Source organism: Cinclus cinclus, chromosome 3 (genome assembly GCF_963662255.1).
Source record: "Cinclus cinclus chromosome 3, bCinCin1.1, whole genome shotgun sequence".
NCBI classification, from domain to species: domain Eukaryota; kingdom Metazoa; phylum Chordata; class Aves; order Passeriformes; family Cinclidae; genus Cinclus; species Cinclus cinclus.
The window spans coordinates 84,938,405-84,960,800 of record NC_085048.1 but is presented as its reverse complement, the minus strand read 5'-3'; the positions used below and the strand labels follow the sequence as shown (position 1 = coordinate 84,960,800).

General features: G+C 40.0%; 1 protein-coding gene across 1 annotated transcript in view; it reads right to left on the bottom strand.

Moving 5' to 3' along the window:
* Positions 1-22,396, bottom strand: part of PLB1 (phospholipase B1) — a 75,735-nt gene that overhangs the window by 11,204 nt on the left and 42,135 nt on the right. Inside the window, exons 35-50 of the mRNA XM_062489235.1 lie at positions 21,766-21,874; positions 18,008-18,059; positions 17,785-17,865; positions 16,592-16,657; positions 16,081-16,181; positions 15,172-15,253; positions 14,646-14,750; positions 12,944-13,039; positions 11,773-11,844; positions 10,116-10,187; positions 7,848-7,908; positions 7,098-7,156; positions 4,549-4,607; positions 3,318-3,361; positions 1,900-1,999; positions 452-503 (exon numbers count right to left, since the gene is read on the bottom strand). Coding sequence (XP_062345219.1) covers positions 452-503; positions 1,900-1,999; positions 3,318-3,361; positions 4,549-4,607; positions 7,098-7,156; positions 7,848-7,908; positions 10,116-10,187; positions 11,773-11,844; positions 12,944-13,039; positions 14,646-14,750; positions 15,172-15,253; positions 16,081-16,181; positions 16,592-16,657; positions 17,785-17,865; positions 18,008-18,059; positions 21,766-21,874 — 1,211 coding nt within the window. The remainder of the gene's footprint in view (positions 1-451; positions 504-1,899; positions 2,000-3,317; positions 3,362-4,548; positions 4,608-7,097; positions 7,157-7,847; positions 7,909-10,115; positions 10,188-11,772; positions 11,845-12,943; positions 13,040-14,645; positions 14,751-15,171; positions 15,254-16,080; positions 16,182-16,591; positions 16,658-17,784; positions 17,866-18,007; positions 18,060-21,765; positions 21,875-22,396) is intronic.

Sequence of the window (22,396 nt, the reverse complement as noted above, 5' to 3'; positions counted from 1 at the left end):
CGACAGAGAACCATCCATTCCTGAGGTTTCTGGTCACTCATTAATTATTTGCTTGCTCAAAACCAGACTTTGAGAGGGCTTTTCCTCCTTCAAAGACTTTAGTAGTCCTTCTTCCCAGTATTGTGGATATTGTGACTCACGTTGGTCTGCAGGTATCTGCTTCAGCAATTTTACATTCAGCCTTTATGACCTTCACTTTGAAGGTTGCTGCTCAACAAAGCAATCCTGTGATCTCACCAGTGCCTTCAGATTTCTCCTGTTCCTCACTACCATCCTTACCTCTCCTGGCTGCATGGCACCCTACATTAGGGGTAATTCATCTGACACATTCACCTTGGAAAGCACAGCAGAGACAAGGACTTTTCTTTCCTGACTCAAGCATCCCATTAATAACAGTCATCTCCCAGAGACCAGGGCAGCACCACCGAGGTGTGGCCCAAATCCCACTTACTGAGCTGCTTCTCATCAGCTCCACCAATGCACGTGCTTGGGCTGGCATATCACTAGGAGAGAGAACAGAAGATTTTAGATGTGTGCTAACAAAGCACATTACCTTCTTGATCCCCACTCCTCATTGCAGGGGATCTCAGGATCAGTAGAAATCAGTAAAAGGAAAGTGATGCCTCAAAAGGCTGAGCAAACACTGAAGGACAAGTTGCAGAAGTGAATAATCTGATTTGAAAGGGCTTCAGCTGGGATGGCTGCCAAATGGCAGGCAACTGGTATGAGTTCTTCCCATCTCAGAGTTGGCCTTGGTGCATTTTGTTTGGGAAAAAGCACTAATGCCCAGATGCACAGAGACATTGAGTTGCATAACTCGCTTCAAAAATCTAGTGGGGGCATTTGATGCTGACACAGAAGCTGGGTACCAAACCAGCCTTCCTGATCCGGCCTTAAATTCCTATGGCTTGTCCTATGGCTGGAAAAGAGTGCTTACACTGTGGGACTGCCAGGCTCAAGAGTCCCAGTCCAGCTCTGGACAGGATACAACATCCACGGGCCAAAGTAGAAACCATGCTGAGACAGCAGCTGGAAATGAGCTCCTGATATGCTAGAAAAAGACTGCTTAAGCTAATAAGCCCTGCCTCTCTCCAGCAACTAGACAAATGCAGTTACATTATTTGGATTCCTAGAATCATACTGATCACGCTGAGTCAGCTTTGCTCAGGGAACCTATGAAATATTTAGCAGCTATACAGTCTTTGATAGTTATCCTAAATCTTTCCTGCAGCAGATTTAATGGTTGTTAAAGGTATCCCAAAAAAGTTTTAGGAACAAATTCTGTGAGTATTCATGGAGCAGGCACAGTGTAAGCCATACAAATTCTTACATGTTTTGGTTGTTAACAGACTAGAAGACTTTTTTTCTTCAGGATGAGGAATTATTTCCCAGCTGCTTTTTTTAAAAATTTTTTTCCTTTGCATTGCAAACAGGGATAATTTTTAATGCCATTAGGGTAGCATTGGGCTTCTATTTGCTATTTTCAGACACATTCTCTAGAAATCAAGGAATAAAAGAGATGCTGATTAATATTTTCCTCACTGTAGATATCACCTGATAGTGAATTAGGGACCTGTACACTGAAGGCTGAGCAGAAAAAGGTACTGTTTGAATTAGAAGCATAACTAAGGCATTGTCTCAAAAATTATGGGCAGAAACTGAATAAAGGAAGGAAGCTTGTGTCTAATTAAAAAAGATAACAAATAAATCCCCCAAACACCGAACTGAATTAAAAAAATAAAACCCCCAACCTCATAATTAGAAACATCAGATCACAGAAACATGCTGAGTACCAGCAGGTCATCAGCATTAGCTCGACCCTGACATGCATCACAAAAGGTAACCTGCCAGTTCATCACTTCTCAATCCTTTGCCTTTCTCCTTTGGGATTGTCCCTACCGTGCTGTGGCATTTCTCTCTGCAACGTTGAATCCAGCTGTTTCCTTAGAATTGCCAGTGGAGAAGCCGAAGAGGTTCGGATTGAATTTCTTCAAGATATCTTAAAAAGAAAAAACACATTGTTTAACATTCACATTACAACCAGCAGCATTGCCTCACTGCAGAAGCAGGAGCCAATGGAATGGTGAGAATACAGACCTGTGTTTTCCTTTCATTCACTATGACTACAGGAGCTAGAGACACACCTGCTTTGAAGATCTAGTTAATGTCCAAATTTCATCACTGCAATTATTTCTCTCCATGGGCCTGAGGAGTCAGGGCCTGGTGGCCCAGGAAATGCATAGGTGGGTCTTGGTCAAATCACCAGTCTTGAATTTAAGTGTCAGAGTATTTGTGGTTACTTTCTTTCACATACCAGCAGCAGATGCCCGGAATATGGCCCTCTACCTCTCTCTCCTCCAGCTAGATAATACTACCTGTGGCAGAGAAGTGAATCTTTTTCATTTTTCTAGGTTTCACTGAAACTTTCAGTAGGGAAGCATGATGTTTGAAAACTGTTATTGTTACTGTATCTATAGTGCTGTCTGAAACCTCTATATAAAATCCATTTATAATGCATAAATGAATTCTTCTTTCTATTTTTCTTCAAATACAGTGATATGCCTGGTCAAGGCATAAATCCATTATAAAATAAAATCCATTTATAATGCATAAATGAATTCTTCTTTCTATTTTTCTTCAAATACAGTGATATGCCTGGTCAAGGCAAAGCACATCAGATTTTATTGCTAACAATGCCAGGTATTGTCAAATTGCTCCACAGCATGGATCACATACAAATAGAGCGGTCATTGTAAACCAAGTGCCCTCCAATTTATTGTCACATTGACCACTTTATGGTATCTATGGCAACTACAGGCCAAATTACACAGAATACTAGGGCAAATATTTATAGTACTTTTAGATCTCTTTTTCCACTGCTTAGTAGCAACTTAAAATCATCAGGAAGAACCATAGCTTTGTCAACAATCCTGGCTAGATAGACTGCTAATTGTTTCATAACCCTTCATTTGTTCACAGACATTACAGTCAGCCACTAGAAAGCACAAAACAAAATGAGGGAGGAGCAGGTCTGCACAGAACCTCTGTCACCTTCAGCACATTTACTCCAAATTCTTTTGGTCAAAAGGACGATACAATCACATGCATATCCTGTGATGTGGAGGGACTGAATCAACTTTACAGCTAATCAGGTCAGCCTGGATTTCAGCTCTCACTCACATGAACTGCTTAGACTCACAACAGATGGACATCCCCACCGTTTTGAAGGAGAGAATGACCATTTCCAGATGTTTCCTAGCATCCGCTTAAATGACTTTCAGTGTAATGCCCAACTTTTGCTTTTCCAGGATACTCACTGGGTAAAGTAGCCTGGATCTCCAGGGTCTCATCACCTCCACTACTACAAAGGGAAAAAACAAAATCAACCAGTAGGGTTAATCCTGCAGCCATCTGTCTTATTGTCACCATATGTTATTGTAGCAGCCCAAGAAGGAAAAGAACACCACCCCACCCTCCCAAAATACTTGCTTCAAACAGGATTAAGGAGATAAGCCACAGGAATTCAGGAAAAGTAGAGAAAGGATAACTCACATTAAAATAAAGCAGGGCAGGACTAAGGTAGAAGATATGCCTTCAGGCTGGGAACAGAACGTATTGGGAGAACTGATTTTTCATATGGACATGCTGGGCTACCTATCACAGAAAGGCATATTTCCTCACTCAAGTTGCTCCACTTTACCTTGCTGAAACTACATTTGCATGCAGTTATGCATAGGAGAGACTGTATTAAGTATTCATTGACTATCTATTTGCAATTCTGATTATGTAGAGCCTCTGCCTCTACTATTCAAAACTTGTCTCTGTGTAGAGCCAATACACTATTACACCACTTGTGGCAGTCCCTCCTGAAAATATCCATGCCTGCAGACACATGCAAAGGGATGCAGAAAGAACAATGTATACATGCACACAGTTCTCAATTGTAAGTCTGCCCATAGGGAGCAGGCAGTTTCCTTCCACTCTAGCATGGATATTGAGCTTCACACCCTTGGATGTGCATTGTTTGCCCACTTTACAGTAGCAAAGGTGTTTGGAACATCTTCACTGAGTTTGTACACACGGCTCTTGCCATGTTCACACCAATCCACACTCACACAGACCTTCTAGCATTAGACACTGAAGTAGATAATCTCAGCAACATTTTGAATAAGATCCAGAGAGACTAGTAAAAGGCTAAAAGGTGCTGTGACACAGGACCACGCTTGTACTAGTCAGGTCAGTTAACACACACACACACACAAAAAACCAAACCAAACCAAACCAATAAACTATATATATATATATATATATATATATATATTCCACTAAAACAAACACAACCCACCCACCCCACATGCCTGCAAGAATGCAGGAACCATTACTTTTCTCTTCCAGTCCTGATTCCTCCAATCCTTACCAAACAATACTTGATGTCAGCATCTTTCTTTGAATTTATGAATACAAAAATGTATCTGCATAACCAGGTGACCCACACTTTTAACTGTGTGGACAAAAGCAGAGGAAAAAACAATTAGCATTTTCACTCACCTCCAGGAAAGTCCCTTCCAGTCTGTTTGTACGTCTGATACTTTGGTTCCTACTGCAGTCTGGAAAAGATGGAAATAACTATTGATAAAATATTAAAAGGAAAGAAACAGCCCAAAGAATTTAGGTAAGATACACATCATATTTTGAAAGTGCTGAAACATTACTCTGGTAATATTACTCTGCATCAGCCAAGCTTTTGCTATATCCCAGTTCTAGCTTAAGTGGTCCATGTCCTTATTCACCACCACACACTAGCCTGTGGGCAGCCCTGCATCGCCCACACTTACATTTTCCATGCTTCTCCTCATATGCAAAAGGAACTCATCTAAATAGTCGACACAGAGCATCAGAAGAGATATAGTCCAGCCAGTGAACACCAGATTGTAAGGTCAAGGACATAAGACTTTAAAGCTGCGACTCATACTGCTTAAGAAGCCCAATGGGACCCAGATTAACATCAACAGTTTTGCATTTATTTGGATTTTTTTCTAATGGAAAATGCTTCATCCTGGCATTTCCTGAAGAAAGATGATTTTGAGAGACTTAATAATCCAGGAAAAATGCCCTGAACAGTGATGAAAATTCCCTATCAAGTTTTAACTGCACATAAATCAGAGGAGCTGCTTTTTAATCTGCCAAGAAAACAAATCTTTGGTGTACAATCCATTTTTCCTATCCTGGATCCAGTCTGCTACTTAACACACAGACTTGATGAGGTGCAGACAGGATTTTTTTTTTGCCAGTATAGATAAGCATATTGGTGCGTCTATTGATTCCACTGTGCATTGGTGCTAGAGAAGTCAGACAGATGAATTCTAACTAGTGACATGACTAAATTGCTCAATGTTTCATTAATCTCCAACTGTATCTAGATTGAGACAGCCTTTCTTCCTGCACTGTGAACTTTCATATCCTTCAAAATTAAATAGATAAAGCCATCAGAACAAAGACCTCTGTGCTGAATTTGAGTAGCACACAGGATGGGGACAGACCTATAGCAAGGTCAGTACCCTGACTCTTATTCAGGGCAGCAAGCATGAGAAGGGGTTCTTCTGCAGCTTTACAGTTTTTCAGTGGTCTCACCTGATTTTGTATTTTTCAAAAAGCCATGGCATCAACTCAGCCATAAACACAGACTGCATTCAGGGGTCTTGGGAGGAAGACAGTCCATGCCTTTGTGGGCTTTGCTGCTGCAGTCCCCCTGTGCCAAGGATGGTTACGCCATACAAAGCATGTGTAGCTGCTGTGGGAGGTGTATGTCTACACACGTGGGAAACACTCTGCCAGCTTTTAAGTGATTTATTTTGAGGGGCCAGAAAACCCCCAAACACACCTTGCTGGGGCAGTGGCAACTGGTAGGAACTGCATGAATAATGGCATTATGAGAATTTGCCTTGTGCAGCTCTTGAGACACAGACCTCAAGCAACATAATCTGGCCCCTATGACTGGGGCTTTCTGAGATATTTCATATATCAAAAGAACTAATATTTTGAAGTTAAGAGATATGTGCTAGTGCGCATACCTAGCATTTGATGTGGGGAAGAAAATAAAGCAATTAATTTTAAGAGTCATGGCAGTGGATAGGAGTGAAACTCATAGTGCTTTACTGATTTCTTCCAAGCAAAGCTCAGAGTTTTGCAGCAGGCAGAAAGCCAGGATTACATCAGGTCAAACAAAATCAGTTTCAGAGCTAATGAGAAGGTCCATAATGCATAATGAAGACATGCACACCTGCCTGTAAGATAAGCCTGATCATTTAAGGGCTTCAGACCCTTCAAGTCCCTCTGAATGCAACAGGAACAGAAGCTGCTAGAATGAGCACTGGTTCAGTTCAGGAGTTAGAATTCATGGGAACTGTTGATGTAAATGTTTGCTTTTATTCCATGCCAGAACAATTCTGTAGCGCTGTGTAATTCTAGAACTTTTTCTCAAAAAACTTCAGTGTCGATCTGCAGTATTCCCTGCTATTCTTCTCTGGGGTTCCCCCCCACATTTTTTTTTGTGTTTACTTTTTTTTTAAAAAACCTCCATTTCTTAGTACTTGAAATACATCAGAGCTTTAACTGGAAGATATCTAACCAGGAAGCAAAATCTGAAAGCAAAACTCTGAAATACAGAAGTATCACAATTATCTCAAGGGGGAAGCACTTCATTTTGCAATCAATTGATTCCACGGGCGTTTTCAGCAAAACGTCTTCTTGCTTCAAAAATATCAACTGCTTTCGCTTCTTTTTTTAATGTCAGAAGAGATTATTCCTAAAAGACATCCACTTTCATTTTCAAAAACACTTGAATAAACCGTATGCAACAGAGAATGGGATCCTATTTCTGTCCTGGCCTTAATTACTCATTACTGGATTACACAATTGCCAGTGTCACTCATATCCCTGCAGGCTATTTCTTTGCAAAGGGAACCAGGTAGATGGGTTTTGCTTTGCCAAGTCAAAGCAATTTGTTTTCTATCTGATGATGCCTGATGTGACAACATCTGGGTTGAAATACACAACTGCTCTTCTCATTCCAAATGTGGGAATACAACAGTACTCACAGTCAAGGAATCTCCAAGTGCTCCTATGGCTTTGATGTCACCAGGCTGTAGCTCATGTACTGAAAAGGAGTAGGACAATAAAAAAAGGATTGCTGATAACTGACAAAACACTGTTTAATAGAATAAACACGCAAGTCTTAGGTTCCAATCCAATGGCATTTTTGCAGACTTTCAAGGTAGAAGAAGCTTTAGGTTCTTTGTGTCACCTAGGCAAAGTGAATAACTTCTTGCCTTCAATCACAACTGTGTATTACACTAACATGGAAAGAAGTGGTACTTAAAACAGTTTAGGTAAAAAAAAATGAAAACAGACTAGATATATTTACAGAGGCATACATTCAATCTCTTTTAATTGGCTTACAGGTTTGGGTCACAGATCATAATTTCCTATTAAAAAATCTCACTGTAAAATCTTCACACTACACACAGCATTTGCACCACACTTCTTATCAGAGGACATTCCAACCTGCTAAGTCACTAACCCTCCCGGGCAATTTCAATCTGCCACGTTGTATGATGTATATGATACATGCATACAATAAATGTGATCACATTTATCCACAGAGACATACCTGCTGTCATGCAGAGCTTACTGTGAATGGCGAGACAGACTTCCTCCCTCTGCTGTTAAATATATCAGCTTTTATTGTTTATTTTCTATCTAGGATGCAATTTCAACATCTTATTTTTTTAGAAACAAAAGATGAAATTTTTCCGATGTGTGATTTTAGGTTAGGAGTTCCTTCTCACCTGATGTTGGGACACGACTGGATGGATTATGACCAGGACATGATAGTTCACTGCCCCAGTTCTGAAATGCGAAGTTAAAAAAATTGGTTCATCTTGTAACTAAAAGATAATGTGAAATTCATACATGGTTTTGTTGTACAGTGAAGGGCAAAGCCAAGTTAAAACATAGATCCCAGTTTGGTGCCTATGTAGCTCAACAGTCTTTTACACCTTTTACTCTGTGGAATACTATCTGAACAACAATTACTTGTGATGACATTTTCTAGCCAAAGCATACAACTTTTCCAAAGGCAAAACATTTAATCTTGAAATACTACTTATGACAAAGTTCCATAAGGATGATTATTTTTTCCCTCTCCGCTGCCTAGAAATTTTGTCCTTGACCTACAATGTGAGTTCTCCAGGTTTGAAATCTTGCTCTAATCTCCAAAGATATCATAGGTAAAAGCAAGGAAAAATCAACAATAAAATCCCCTGAAAACTTGCCATGTTATATTCATGTACTATATTATTAATGTATTACTATATTAGCTGGTGAAGGGTTTGAGCATAAGTCCTATGAGGAGCAGCTGAGGGAGCTGGGGTTGTTTAGCCTGGAGAAAGGGAGGCTCAGGGGTGACCTTATCACTCTACCACTGCATGAAAGGAAGTGTGATGAGTCTACCTCTTCTCCCTGGCAACCAATGAAGAAACAAGGGGAAATGGACTCAAGTTGCATCAGGAAAGGTTCAGGTTGGATATTAGATAAAGTTTGTTCACTAGAAGAGTGGGTAAGCATAGGAACAACCTTATATATTCTATTATTATATTATTGTTTCCCATGTACCATGCCAGGAACCTATTCTTTCCCTAGAAACTTTCAAAAATTACTTGCTTTTACTGAATGTAAAATTTGAAAAAAACTTCAAAGCATTAAAAGTTCCAGTAAAGAAAACTGTCAAGCTCTAAATAATTGTACTTTACCATGCATTTTAGGCCACATAATAGCTGTTATCTATATTCTACCAATTGAAGGTACTGAAACAAATACACATTGCAGAACTCCTTAGCTCAGCAGCAGAGAGAGCTGATGAATGTCTCCCCCCTGCTTTTTGGTAACAAGTAACCATATTAGCCAAGAAGGAAGCAAGGGAAAAACTAAAATTGTTACAGTGGGCAGCCCTTGCAAGAGCAATGACAGCTGTGTGCATTGAAGAGCCAGCCCTGCTAGAAGCAGATCAGGCTAGGGATGTCCTGAGGCCCCTTCTAACCTCAGTTATTCTGTGACTGCACAATTCTATCATAGTAAAAGTACATGAAGCAGTGGTCTTCAGAAAGCAAAAACAAAAGTTAAAAAACATCACAACAAACTAATCTGCTCTTGTAAAAAAAACGTTGCAACAAGCTCCACTATCAACCATTAAAGTCTGGTTTCAGAGGCTAGGAAGGACAGACAGGCTTATTTTTAGATCAGAAAGTGCTGCTTTACCCTCTCTCTACTTCTTTCCTTTATCACTTCAAAAGCTGTTGCCATTGAAATTCAGTGGAAGTCCAAGAGTTACTTAATAAAATATAGCTCTAGCTCTACTGATAAAAATCCTATTTCAGTCCTGCAAACTATGACTTGCTAAGACAGTAACTGCTGCTCTTTGTGACCCTCATGGCACACAAAGATTTTGATAATTGGGTTAGTCATGAGCACCCCCAGTATATCAAACTAACCCAGTCCATTTTGACTGCCAAGCAAATAACTGCTTCATTTCTTCAAGTCCTACATACAATATCTGTTTCTGCATGCAACTATCTCGTGATAGTTGCTCAGTCATGGTGGAAATTAAGTCCCTTGGAAAATGGGATTCCTGTCACCTTTGTATAGGGTCACACATCCAATATGTAAAGGTGACTGCCCTCTATAGGTTAACTTACTTGAGTGTAAGGAAGAACAGTGCCTCCAGAGCAGAATACCTAAACCTTCTTCAGATTATTTAGGGATCAGGACTCTAAGATAGCTTCTCCATACTGTGAGGAACTTGTTATCTGAATTAATTATGTATTCTAGGTTCCTTACTTTGGTTACAGTTTTAATACAATTACACAAAATATAATTAATTTTGTTTGGCTTTTAGGAAAACATATGTTTACACAATTAGAAGTGCAATGCAAGGCAGAATTCTCTTTGCAAAAACTGGTAACAGTTCATGTAATCTATAAATTCAGGATGATGTGTTAAGAGATGAGATGCAGCTTTGCATAGTTTGCCTAAAATGCAGCAGAAGGTGCAACAATTACCTCTATTGGCTCTCTAGTGGGCTCCACAGGTGTGTAGTTGCTATTCCTGTACGTTCCCAGGAAGGGACTGTTCTGGAGAAAGAGGAAACAAAACAAAAGAAATAAGGGAAACTAGGCACTAAGCACATGGCACAAACCAACAGCAAGTGACATCAAGGTATCATATAACTAAGAAAGTAATTGCCTAAACTATAAAATTGGAATCTGGACTTTGAAACCATGCTCCTTCCTTAAAATTAATAAAATTTGTGTTTAGTACCTTATAACAAAGATTACATATGCCAGATGCAAATTGCAGTTTAACATTTTCCTCTCTTAACATTCCAATCAGACTTCATTAGAGGTTTGGTCCTTTCAAAAGGCACTGATGTACAATCTAGACAAACCTGGGCAGATCTTCTGTGTCAGCAGCAGGGAGATGAAAGATTGTTTACTAAAAAGATCATTCTTCCCTCCAAGGGAGGCTGTAGAAATTTCATCATCATTTTCATCCCCTACTAATGCAGCATGCATTCAGGAAGACATGCACACCATATAGGCTAAAAAAATTCAACTGGAGGCTCACTCACTTCAATCAACAGAAACTCTGGCATCTGCATAAGGAAGTCTTTAAAAGCACTAAAATTAGAGGGCAGGCTTTTATTGTATTTAAGGTTGCCAAATAATTTTCCATGGATACTGCCACTTCTACCAATAACCTTTTCATAGCACTTAGGCTTACTAAAGACTTACCATTTCTGCAAAAAAAATGGCCATACATGTTTTCAAGGAATATAAAACTTTTCTTTGCCTACTTCTGAAAAACAGCATCTTTGAATAGAGTGACGGAAGGGAAAGAAATATAAAATCCACATTATTTGGCACTGAAGAAGTTGCTGGGTTCATTTAAGATGCTTGGAAAGAATGCTGGGTAAATGAAATAGGATCAATTTGAACAAATCTGAGGACTTCTGAAACATGTTGGTTAATAACTCAGCAGATTTTCCTCATCTGACAGGATGAACACAATATGGACAAAAGCCTCATGTACTTGAATGCCTGTCTCCAGAACTAAGAGAAGTCAGAACTCAGCTTTCTGGTCTATTCAGTTTTTTGGCCTTCTTGTTGAAACTGCTGAAGAATGGGAGCCAATTACTGCTGCCTGCAGCAGTCATTCCCACGTGCTGGTACCTAGCAACTCTCCTGCAAGTTCAGCAGCTTGTTTTTGTAACTGCAGAAGCAGCTTCCAAAGAGTCTGACGTATTCCTCTTATGGATCAGGCCAGGAAAACCAACCTGCCACTAATCCAAGAGACAACAGATTCTGGGTTTTCAAAGCTGCTGTGGTGCCCAAACCTCATTGATTCTGATGGGAAAGTTAATGCAGTGTATTCTGTTGTTTGCTGTTTGAGCTGCCTCTGTACTTCACAAACATCAAAAAACAAACTCTACTGCAACTGCAAACACACAAATCAACATGTTGCCAATCAGTATTCACAGCACAGCAAAATGGCCATGGGACACCAGCACAGGTGTATGAGAACACCTGCTCACTCAGAGGTACACAGAACAAAGCTTTAAGCAAACTTATTCCAGATATACCCAATCCCTGCTCTCTGCAGCAAGCACAAGCAGCACAGCCTACTGATAGCCAGCTTCCAAAATGTGAATATGTTTACCTGAGCTGGACAGCCAAGGACGATGTCAGCTGAGAAATCAAACGAGTCAGCTTTCTGGCCTACAGGCTGTAACTAGAAACAAAGACAAAAGAACCCACTTTTTAACCATGTCAGCTCATCTTAAATTTGTATAACAATTCTAATCAAAAAACCTCCAACATAAATGTACCTTTCAAATCTATATAAAGATGCCTGTATTTGCAGACCTAGATTTACAGCCAAGGCTGATATGTATCTACTTCTCAGAAAGAACATGGCAACCGCAAAACAAAAGAGCAGCTCTAGAAAGAAGCTTAAAATGGGAAGTGGAAAGCTACAGTGGATCAGTTTAAACTCCTGGAGGATTTTGGCAGGCACATGAAGTACCTTGGAATTTTTCCAGAAGGCAAGGTCATAAACTTTCTTCTCCTGCATAAAAGATGTTGAGAGTCCCTCAATTTTTTATAGCTAAGCTGCATGATGGCATCTCCAACAAAAGGTTGTTTATGTATAGAAGATAATACCAAATCTAATTAGAGGTACTGCTTAATGATTGCAAGCAATCATGTCAGCTGTTAAAATATTACTCCAAAGTATATGGAAGTCACTATTCAGGATCCAAGATACTGCCTCTGACTGCTGGGTACTCCTGCACAGCAATGCTAAGTAAAATGGGTTTGCTTAAACAATCTTTAGTGACTCATCTTTATTGAGCTTTACTCATTTCCAAAAGTAGTAAAACTGAACTGAATTAAAGCCACTTTAATTCCTAATGAGACATTAACAACACACAGATTTAAAACAAACTTCTAAGTAATCCATTTTAAATTGACATATGCAGTTACAATTCTTTATTTGGTGGTTTCCCATAGCAGCCCAAAGAAACATCATCCTTATTGAATGCTATCCTGCCTTGCATAAAAATGGATGAAGACTTGATGTTGCTCAGCTGAAGTCACAAAATGACTGATCATGCACTTGCAGCACCACTCTCCTCACCAAACACTTCAAGAAACAATGGATTCTAGGCAGAGAGCAGTGCCAAAGCCAGAGGGTATTTAATTAGTTAAGGAGAGACAAACACAAGGTCCAGCATTATTCAGGCCTTAATTGTAATGCTTATTACGAAGATATTTTAATGGTAGTCAGGTCTAGGTAAAGATCTCGTTACATGCAGAGCCTGTCACCTTACCACAGCATTCCACAGAGCCTTGGCAAGCTGAGAATGGCCTTTCTGGCTTGGATGGAAGCAGTCAGGAGCAAAGTAGGAGACATCTGGATTCCCATCCTACAAATAAAAGCATAAAGGACATCTGAGAGTGGAAACATCCCCACGCTTCCAATTTGGAGTTGCCAAGGCCAAATCAGAACCAGTAAAGAGAGATTCATGTTACTTGTTCTCCCTGCTGCATTGTAGAAAGGCTCCTGATATCTGCCAATACAAATTGTACTTCAGCAGACTCATGAACTACCAGAAACACTTAGCTAGAGATGATTATGTGCCTCCATGGGCAGACCTATCTTCAGGTTCTGCAATAAGGATGAGTTTCTCTCCTTGGTTCCAGTAGTCATTAGAATTGGAACCATAGGTAACATGCTCTTCAGTACCTTCTGCACAGCTGAGTTTTGAAAGGATCAAGAGACAAGTAAGTATTTGATGGAAGGCAGCCAGATTGGTCAAGCACACCAGACCAGTCTTCCTGAATAAAGCTGTATTTTAATACAGGGTTAATACAGGTACTGGAGGATCTGAAGGAAATGGAGTTTGGAAACTTAGGTATCTTGTCTGTCACATGAATACTGAGATTAGGGTCACACATGACTGAAACAACTTGTTTTTGGTCAGAGTAGTTCTTCCTCAAAACTGGAGCAGGGGTTTTTTTCAGTGTGGTTGGGCTTGTTTTTTTAGAGTACTACTACCAAAATTTACATCATGTCTTTTGCCATGTTTAGAGACAGAGTTTTCGTCTGAATGTTGTGTGAGATAAGAAATTAAGAAAGATCCTGAATGTCTTAAAATCTGAACTAATGCTTGTGAGAATACAAGAAAAAGAAATTTTAAAATATTTTGCTTCTTCTGTTTTAATTTGTGTTCCCTACCCTCAGTACCAAAGTCCCTAGGGATGACTTTTCATGAGCACCAGCTTCACGCACAAACAAACAAACAAAAAAAGGCCTATGAAGCTTTCAGCCAGTTTTCCAAATTTGTCTGTAGCAGCATCTTGACTTTTAACTTTCACCAGCTATTGGGAACATTTTCAGAATCAGTCCAGTTCAATGACATCAGAGCAATCCTTGCTCAATATTTTACTCCATCTCCTCTTAACTCCAGGTGAAAATATTTTCAGCTTTAAGGAAAGTTTGAGTCTTTTCCTATATTTACAGCTGACTGGAACTTGCCATGCAAGGAACTGAAATATACATCAACATATACATATGCACTACATAACACTACTTCCAGGAGATCATAGGTAAATGTCTCTTTCTGTTAGACACAGAAAAATTAGTTATGTGGCACAAAGGGGAGCTGCTGCCATAGTCCCCACTGAGCATTCTTATTTTGATTTAAGAAATGTAACTTTATAACTTGGTCTTTTATTAATCATGTTGTATTTTCAGGAAGAAAAATATTTATATACTTTAAAAAACATACACAAAGAAACTTCTTAAATCAGGTTTTGACTCATTTTCCAAAACAGTAATTGATACTGACAGAAGAATACATACAACTAAGAACTGGTCACTATATGAAGAAATCTGTTGTACTATACCAAAAAGCAGCAACTTCTCATAAGAAAAGCACAGAACGAAGTAAAACTATTTTGAATACAGCCTCTATAGGTAAGATACACATCCACAGTCCTTTAAATGGAGAAATCACCTTCAGATCATACCTGATCAAGAGGAGTCTCCAGATTTTGGAGGAAAGGCTGGATGACCACTGTGAAATTTTCATGAGTGTCATATCTGCCAGACTCTATCAGCCTCTGAATGCCAAGCTGCAAGAAACAGAAAACCACCAGCAATACTTCAACAACATCTCTGCATCATAACTATTTTCTTTGCTTGGGTTTTCTGAAAGCACTTGAATCAAAAGGAAGTTTTACTTGTGAACTTAAATAGCCACAGACATTGGCAAAAGAGGGCTGAGGTGCTGCAAAGGGGCTGAGAAGGCTGGAACACAATATTGAAACTGTTTACCAGGGACAGGGTTTTGGTGACTAAACTCCCACTGATTAAGCTCTACTAAGAAACATATTTTTTCTGAAGACCTCTGCTGCTAGTTTTGTCACATGATGGGTTTGGATAGCATCAAGTGAGCTTCTGCTGAGTTGGGTAAAATATGGATATGATATGTTGCTTGGTAATCAAGAGCTCTCCTCTATTAGAAATAAACTGTACCACTCTTAATAGTCATACCTGGTAAGCTTTGATGGCATCCCTCACCATCATTAAATTTTCTGAGTTTTCTTCTCCTGTGAGAACACAGCTACACAGATAACTGTGGGGGAAATCAGAGGAGAAAACAGGAATAGAAAGAGTTAAACATCTGATAATGCAGATGCCACCCTTTGTCATCCAATGCCCTCACAACATGGATATAATAAGGGAATCTGTACAATTATGTTTTTGTGAAAACATCATATTGTCCTGGCTACTGTAATTTCAAATCTTAATTTTGTTTTCTATTTCACATGAATGACACTACTTTAAGTTATTTTGGTTTCACAGCCAGATATATTGAAGGAGTGCACAGAGGGTAGTGTGTTTCATTAATTACACACTGGCATCCAAAAACCCTGCAGACTGACAGAGGTGCACGCCAGAGCTCCTGGGGAGCTAGAAAACAGGTCTCTGAAATGTACTGCCTGTTTTACTTATGAGCTGATACCTTTCCAACCAACAATTCCTTTTTCATTCCCAAGACAGAGAATTTGTCTCTGTCTGAAAGGTCAGCAAACAGTGCAAATTACCCATTGCATTAAAGCCTCTGAAACGGGAAACTTGTCTACTCCTCAAATACGTTATGTTCCTGCAAAAAAAGGCCTGCAAATCTAACTGTCTGTGCACTTTAACCCCATCTTGAAGAACCCTGCTTCAGAAACTTTAACCCTAGCCTTTGAGGTGTACATTATGTACAGATCTAGATATGGAAAACACTTAGGTCAAAGCCAAGAGAAGGAAATGCCATCAGGCAGGCTGATGTCAGCACTGCATGGGAAGGAAGTCCACAGGACTGTGCTGCTACCTTTAAACATCAGCTCAAATTATGAGAGAAGCATGGAATAAGAAAACAAACAGGACAAAAGGAAGTCAAACAAGCCTTACTCTGCCAAGTAAGTGGGGCACTGAACTGGAGGGTCCACAAATAACTGTCTCAGAGGGAGGATGTCCACCACATCAACCAAACTCACTAGAGCTTTTGGAACCTGAAAGATAAGTCAGACTTTGGCTTAGAAGAAACCGGTTACACAACCCGCAGAACATTTATTTTAACCCAAAGTCCAGCCATTTGACATCTCTTCCCTTTCTCCACCACTGAAAGGATTAAAAAAAAATAAAATAATGAAAAAACAACAAATCTTCCACCAAACTCCCCCAACTCAGCTTCTGATTCTTTTCCCTCACCATAGCTCAGTGTTTCTATCTACCATTTCAGACTGCATCTCACTACTGCAGATAGGCAAAACAAAAGAAAATTCCTTTTTGTAGAAGTCAACAGCATGTTTGGTACCAGAATGCGAAAACCCCCCACAAAATCAAATAAACAGAAGAGCTAGCATCAGTCAGTCATGTCTCAGTGTGAGCTAGAATGCTGAGAGAACTTCACAGTACTTGCCTCCTTGTGCAGAATATCAAGAGTTTCTTGAATCCTTTTGATGTAATTCCCAGCTGAGTAGTGATCCTGATAAAAACACAAGAGATTACTCTCACATGGAGACACAAGGAATTTAGGTTGGGAGGCTAGAGAATCACATTAATTCACTTCCTTTTCTGCCCTACAGCACTGTGGTCAGTAGAATGTTGTTGTTTTTTGGTTTTTTGGTTTTTGTTTTTTTTTTTCCTAGAGACTGGGGACTTTAAACACAGCAGTTAATCCAAAACATAGGGAGGCTCGGTGAAATTTTTGATTTAAAATAAACCTCGCTGAGTAGCAGCATATTTAATCCAAGTCCACCGGGCCCATCATGTAAAAATGCAGGAAGGAACCCAATCTGAATGCATGCTGAACAGCATAAACCAAGCAGCCATGAGTATGTTCACAGCCAGCTGATAAGATCTCATAAAATTATGTGAAATCACTGCTAATCAAGGTCATAGCTATAAATAAGGCTATAAAACTTGGCAGCAGCAGCAAAAATGCCTAGCAAGGCTCCTGCAGAAGAAGCACATTTCTCAAGCACAAGGGGTTGCAGGAGGATTGAAAATGCTCATAACAAGTGAGCATATTAAAGGCAGTAGAGTGAGAGCTGGCAGTGAAAGGTGGCCTCTCCCTGTTGTCTGCCCACTCAACTCCCATGATCTCCTTATGGCAGCCCTAATAGGCTTCTCCACCATGCAGAGAAGCATAACATTCAAATAAGACTGAGCACTGCAGCAACTTCCCTCATATATACACCTCACCAGCTCCTAGCACCACCCTACACTGTGAGTTATGGTGTGATTACAATTGTAGGGTTGCACCACTTTGAACTACTGCTACCATTCTTGGATGTCTGAAGAGGCCAAGCTAGCAGCACAGCAGTTACCACATCAGAGGAGTGAGGCATTTCTTCCCTTCCATTTTTTGCTTACAGTCAACAAACAGTAGCCAAAGCAGTGGTTCTTATCCTGGATTAAGCCAGAGAAAACAAAACCATCCTACTCTGTTGCTGGTAACTTTTTATGTCAGGGTATTGCCAGCAACAACCCTTGTCAAAACACAGAGCAGCCCATATATAACTCATGTTATCTCTGTGAAGGCTTTATGATTTCTCTTGAGGTGTTTCTACACTGACACCACAGTTTCAGACAACCAGTTCCACTACTCACAGGGTCTTTGCAATAGTTGCACAAATCGTTGGCTCCAATGTGCACTGTTATGAGCTTCCAGTCAGCACTGAAGTCAATTCTCTGCAATAAAGAAGAAAATATTTAGTTTTAATTTCTTTAAATTTGTGATATGCACATGGTGTCATTGCAGTTGGATCTGTTGTGCGAAGCAACATCTTTTTCTATTCATGCTGTTAGTTTAAGGGAGTCCTAGACAACTCACCTGATCAGTTTTCATAAGACTCACAAGACGTCTTGCTTGGGCTGGCAAGTGCCTGGAAAGAAGGAGAACTAGTGAGTGAAAGTAACACCTGTATTGAGAGATCAACATTACCATGCTTCAGACATCTTAAATCAGTTGTCAGATATTAGAAGGGTTGAGTGAGGACACATGTTGCTGTCATCAAATTACAAGTTCACATCTGGGTAATAAAATCAACATCAAATCAAACTTGAATACAGATTTTGCTCAAGTTCAGTAGTTAATATGGAACCATAAGTTCAGCTTCTATTACAGTGCTTAGCACCTAAAAACAGCTGAAAAGCCAGATATGGCAACAGTTGTAAGCAGGGTGCCTCTGTAGAGCTAGGCAGCTATTAAGGAATACTTTGGACACTAAAACAAGGGAATCCCCAGTTCCAGTACTTAGCTGACCTCTTGAGCAACATATTTCTGAAAAGCGTAGGTTTCAGAGCTTACTGTGCACACCCTCCTCATTTTGGTAGCCTGCACCCAGAACTAATACAGCTCTGTGCACACAACTTTTCCAGGGTAATTAAAAATCCAAGAAACATTCAAGGTTACTCAGACAAATTAAGATGACAGCCTTGTTGTTTTCCAACAGCCAGGTGAGCACTCTCTTTCTCCTTTTTCTGTACATATCTGTGTGTATAGAGATAGATAGATAGATAGATAGATAGATAGATAGATAGATAGATAGATAGATAGATAGATAGATAGAGTGCAATAACTTTTGAGTTTCCTAGGCTGAAGTCCTCAGCTTTGTTTGACTGCGGGGAGAGGGAAGAGAATGGAGGGAGAAAGTGTTGACCTTCCAGGCAGGTCTGTGGTTCAGAATGAGCTGCATCTCCCTCCAGGCTCTTGCTAAAGACACTGGCTGTCTATCATTTCTGGGAGCCTATCAGCTAACATTAACAAGCCTGACACTGGTTTTGTATGGCAAATAGAGTTTAGCTCCCCCTTCAAATACTTTGTTTGTTGTAGGGAAAAAAATATGTCTCTCACCACTCGTGTCCAGCTGAATACTGATCTAGCACTGGCATGGGAGCATCTGCTTAGGAATGAGCCCTGTCATACATCTACATGTGACACAGACACTGTGTGCATGTAGTAGATCTTATCACCATTACCCTCATCCAGTGTCATAACCTAGTTATATCCTAAAGCTATCACAAGCCACAGGTGGTCACAATTTCCTTCTGCTCATACTGTGGAAATCCCTAAGCTGGGACATAGTCCTCAATTTTGACACAGAGGAAAAGACCACTTATTGATCTGACAGGGCACAACATATTTGATTTCCCATACAGTCAGTGAGGTGCTGATGCATCCTGAGCCAATGCAGTCAGCAAGATCCAATAACATCTTGAATGAAGTAGTGCCAGCAATCATCCATCCTTGAATTGCAGTTTCAAACAAATTTAGTTCTTGACCAATGGAAACATTTTGCTAATGGGAAATGCAGATACTCACAATTCCTGTCACCTGTTTTCTCCTCTCACTCTTAAATTCTTAATCCCTTTTATTTTCCCACATGAAATCAGAGACCTCAGCCAGGCTCTGCTTCAGCCATGTTATTCAGATCTATCCCTAACTCTGTCATGTACTTAAGCACTTTGGCAATGGATGCAGACAGGCTTAGGAACATTTGGCTGTATGAGACCTTCATTACTACATTTTCATCTAGTTCAATAAAGAGCTCTACAAAGCAGCTGTGGATTTCATTTTAAGAAACCTTTGCACCTGGTTTCTATATGCTAGTAAGGCTGCAAAATTATCTTATTTCAGAAATGTCCCAGCACCTCTGGAAAGCACTTTCCAGATTAGCACCATAAAGCAAGACAGGCCAGGTAACAACTCCTAAATACCAGCATTAGCTGGTATTAGCTGGTGGACTTTTTTTTTTGCCATGTGAATCACTGGAAAATGAATGGTTTTGGCTGATGAATAAATGCTGTATTGCATCCTCATTCCAGAGTCAAATACCTAAAGCAGGAGAAATGTTTCCTTATGTTGCAATACATATCAGTACTCGGCTAGGATGAATTAATCTTCTCGGATACTTTTTTTGGGTTTCTGTTCTGTGTTTTGGTTCTGTTCTAATATTTTGGCTCTTGATGCATCTCAGTGCTCAGGGATAGTCTTTTACAGGACTTTACTTTTGTACAACTTTCTGCAGAGTTATGAGACGGAGAAACAACAGAAGACAAGCAGAAATCTGGGTGATTGTTGTCTGTGTCTCCTTGCTGAATGTTTACAAAACATGGTTACAAAACAAAGATAGCTCAATTTCATCATGTTTATCCAGTCCAGTCACTTGCAGGGGAAGAGAGAAAACTAATTGGTATAGATGAAGTAGGCAATTTTCATTCAACTAGCATCCATCAACCCATTTCAAACAGCTAACAAATAGCTATTTAATAGCAATGCGTCAGTTGCTGATACAAGCTGCCTTAAGTCATAATGGTGACTTAAGAGGTTGTGTATCCTGCTGCAAGTCCTCCCATCAAACCAAAAAGTTTTTTTAGGATTTAGCTGATAAAGAATGAGACAGGCACTTCTCTCATTGTTTCATGCAACAAGCAAAAACTGGAGGTAATCTGGATATCTGCTGCATAATAAATTCTCATTGATGGATGATGCACATTTCACTGACATACACAGTTACGTTTCGTCATCACCAGGTAAAAAAATGCTTTCTTTCAGTTCTGCTGGGGCTGTAGGATATAGCAAGGGACCTAGCAGCCTATTTCTGTCAGGAAATCCAAGTATTTACTGAGATTACCAGAATGAGTCAGAAGTTACACAAGGCCTATGGGAGAGCAATAAAAAAACCTGATAAATCCTAATAATCTTTGCTTAGATACAGCAAACACAAACACCTTTATTGGCTTCTGAATTTCACTTCCAAGACTCCTTTGGGAAGCAAAATGAATTTTTCTTTAAATAAACAAATTGAGGTCTGGGTAATAGCAGTTCACAATGTAAAACCCAGGCATGGTCTGCCAGATTCTGTGCCCGAACTATGACTAAATTCGAGCAGCCATCTGTTTTGTTAATTAAACAGCACTGACTTTGAGTAAGAATCCAGAGATTTCTAGGATAAGCAATATAGCAAAGCTCAACACATGCAGCTTCCCAAGTGTGACTAAAAGCAAAGAGCCAAATTCAGGTGACTGCAAGACATTACAATCCCTATTATGTTGACAGAACAGGCAACAACTGCACCAGGTCTGCAATGCACCAAAACCCATATATGACCATTTGCAAATCTCTTCTCTTAAGATTCCAGACTGGTTTTTTGCCCATCTCTCTCCGGTCCTCTCCTGCTTGCTTATCCAGAAACCCAACACCAGAATTACATAAGATTTCATCCTGTTTTACTCCTAGTAATAAATTGATAAAGAGAAACATGTTCAATTTCTAAAAACATTCACATTCTCAGATTTATTGACCGATAAATAGATAAATGAATAGATGTTGAACAGGAAGAGTAGAAACCTCCAAACTGTTTCTGCCAGTTTCTTGTTTGTGGATTTCATAACGAGGACTGTTAGTTTCATTTGAAAGTTCAGCTATGAAATAAACCCATACGTTTAACATGTTGTGAGCCAATTTCCACTCTAACTCAACTGGTTCTGCTTGCTCTTCAGAGCAAGTTGTGACAGCACATGAGACAGCTGAAAGGCAATTAGACGATGCATCCATCACCTACAAATGTAAAACAAAAAGCTACATACTCAGCCTGTGCTCCAGGAACTGCCTGGTTAAGGAATGCATTGGAATCATTCTCACTCCCAGTACCAGTTGAGTAGCCCATGATGGTAACATTGAACTCTCGAAAGATGTCTGAAAAACAAAGGTGGCAATGAAGGCAAAAAGACTCCAGCTGCTGCTCCATGCCTACAGGGACTAGAACACACTAGCACTGCCACAGTTTTCCCCTCTGACAGCACAGCTGCTGCTGCTGGTTAACTAGATGGATTCACAAAGCAGTGGGGAGAGGATTCACCAGCTGCAGTGACTCAGTCAGCAGTGTGCTTGCAGTGCCCTGCACTGGCACCAGCAGATAAGATGAACAGAATTGAGGACTATGTGTGCAGGTCTCTCTCATATTGTAGTGGTTAAAGCCTAAAATAAAATTATCCATCATACGTTGATGACTTTGTGAAGCAAGTATGAAGAGTCCTTCAGCCCAGCTGGAGCTGGTTTGCAGCTAAAGCATCTGGGTCTGCTTCACTGCTGTGCAAAATGTCATACTACTGACAAATGTGAAGAACAAAGCCTCAGATGCATGGTCCTGATGAAGTTCCACCATGTTCTCCATAGTAGTTTCCAAAAGGAAGCTAACAGTAATTTACAGCTGAGAGT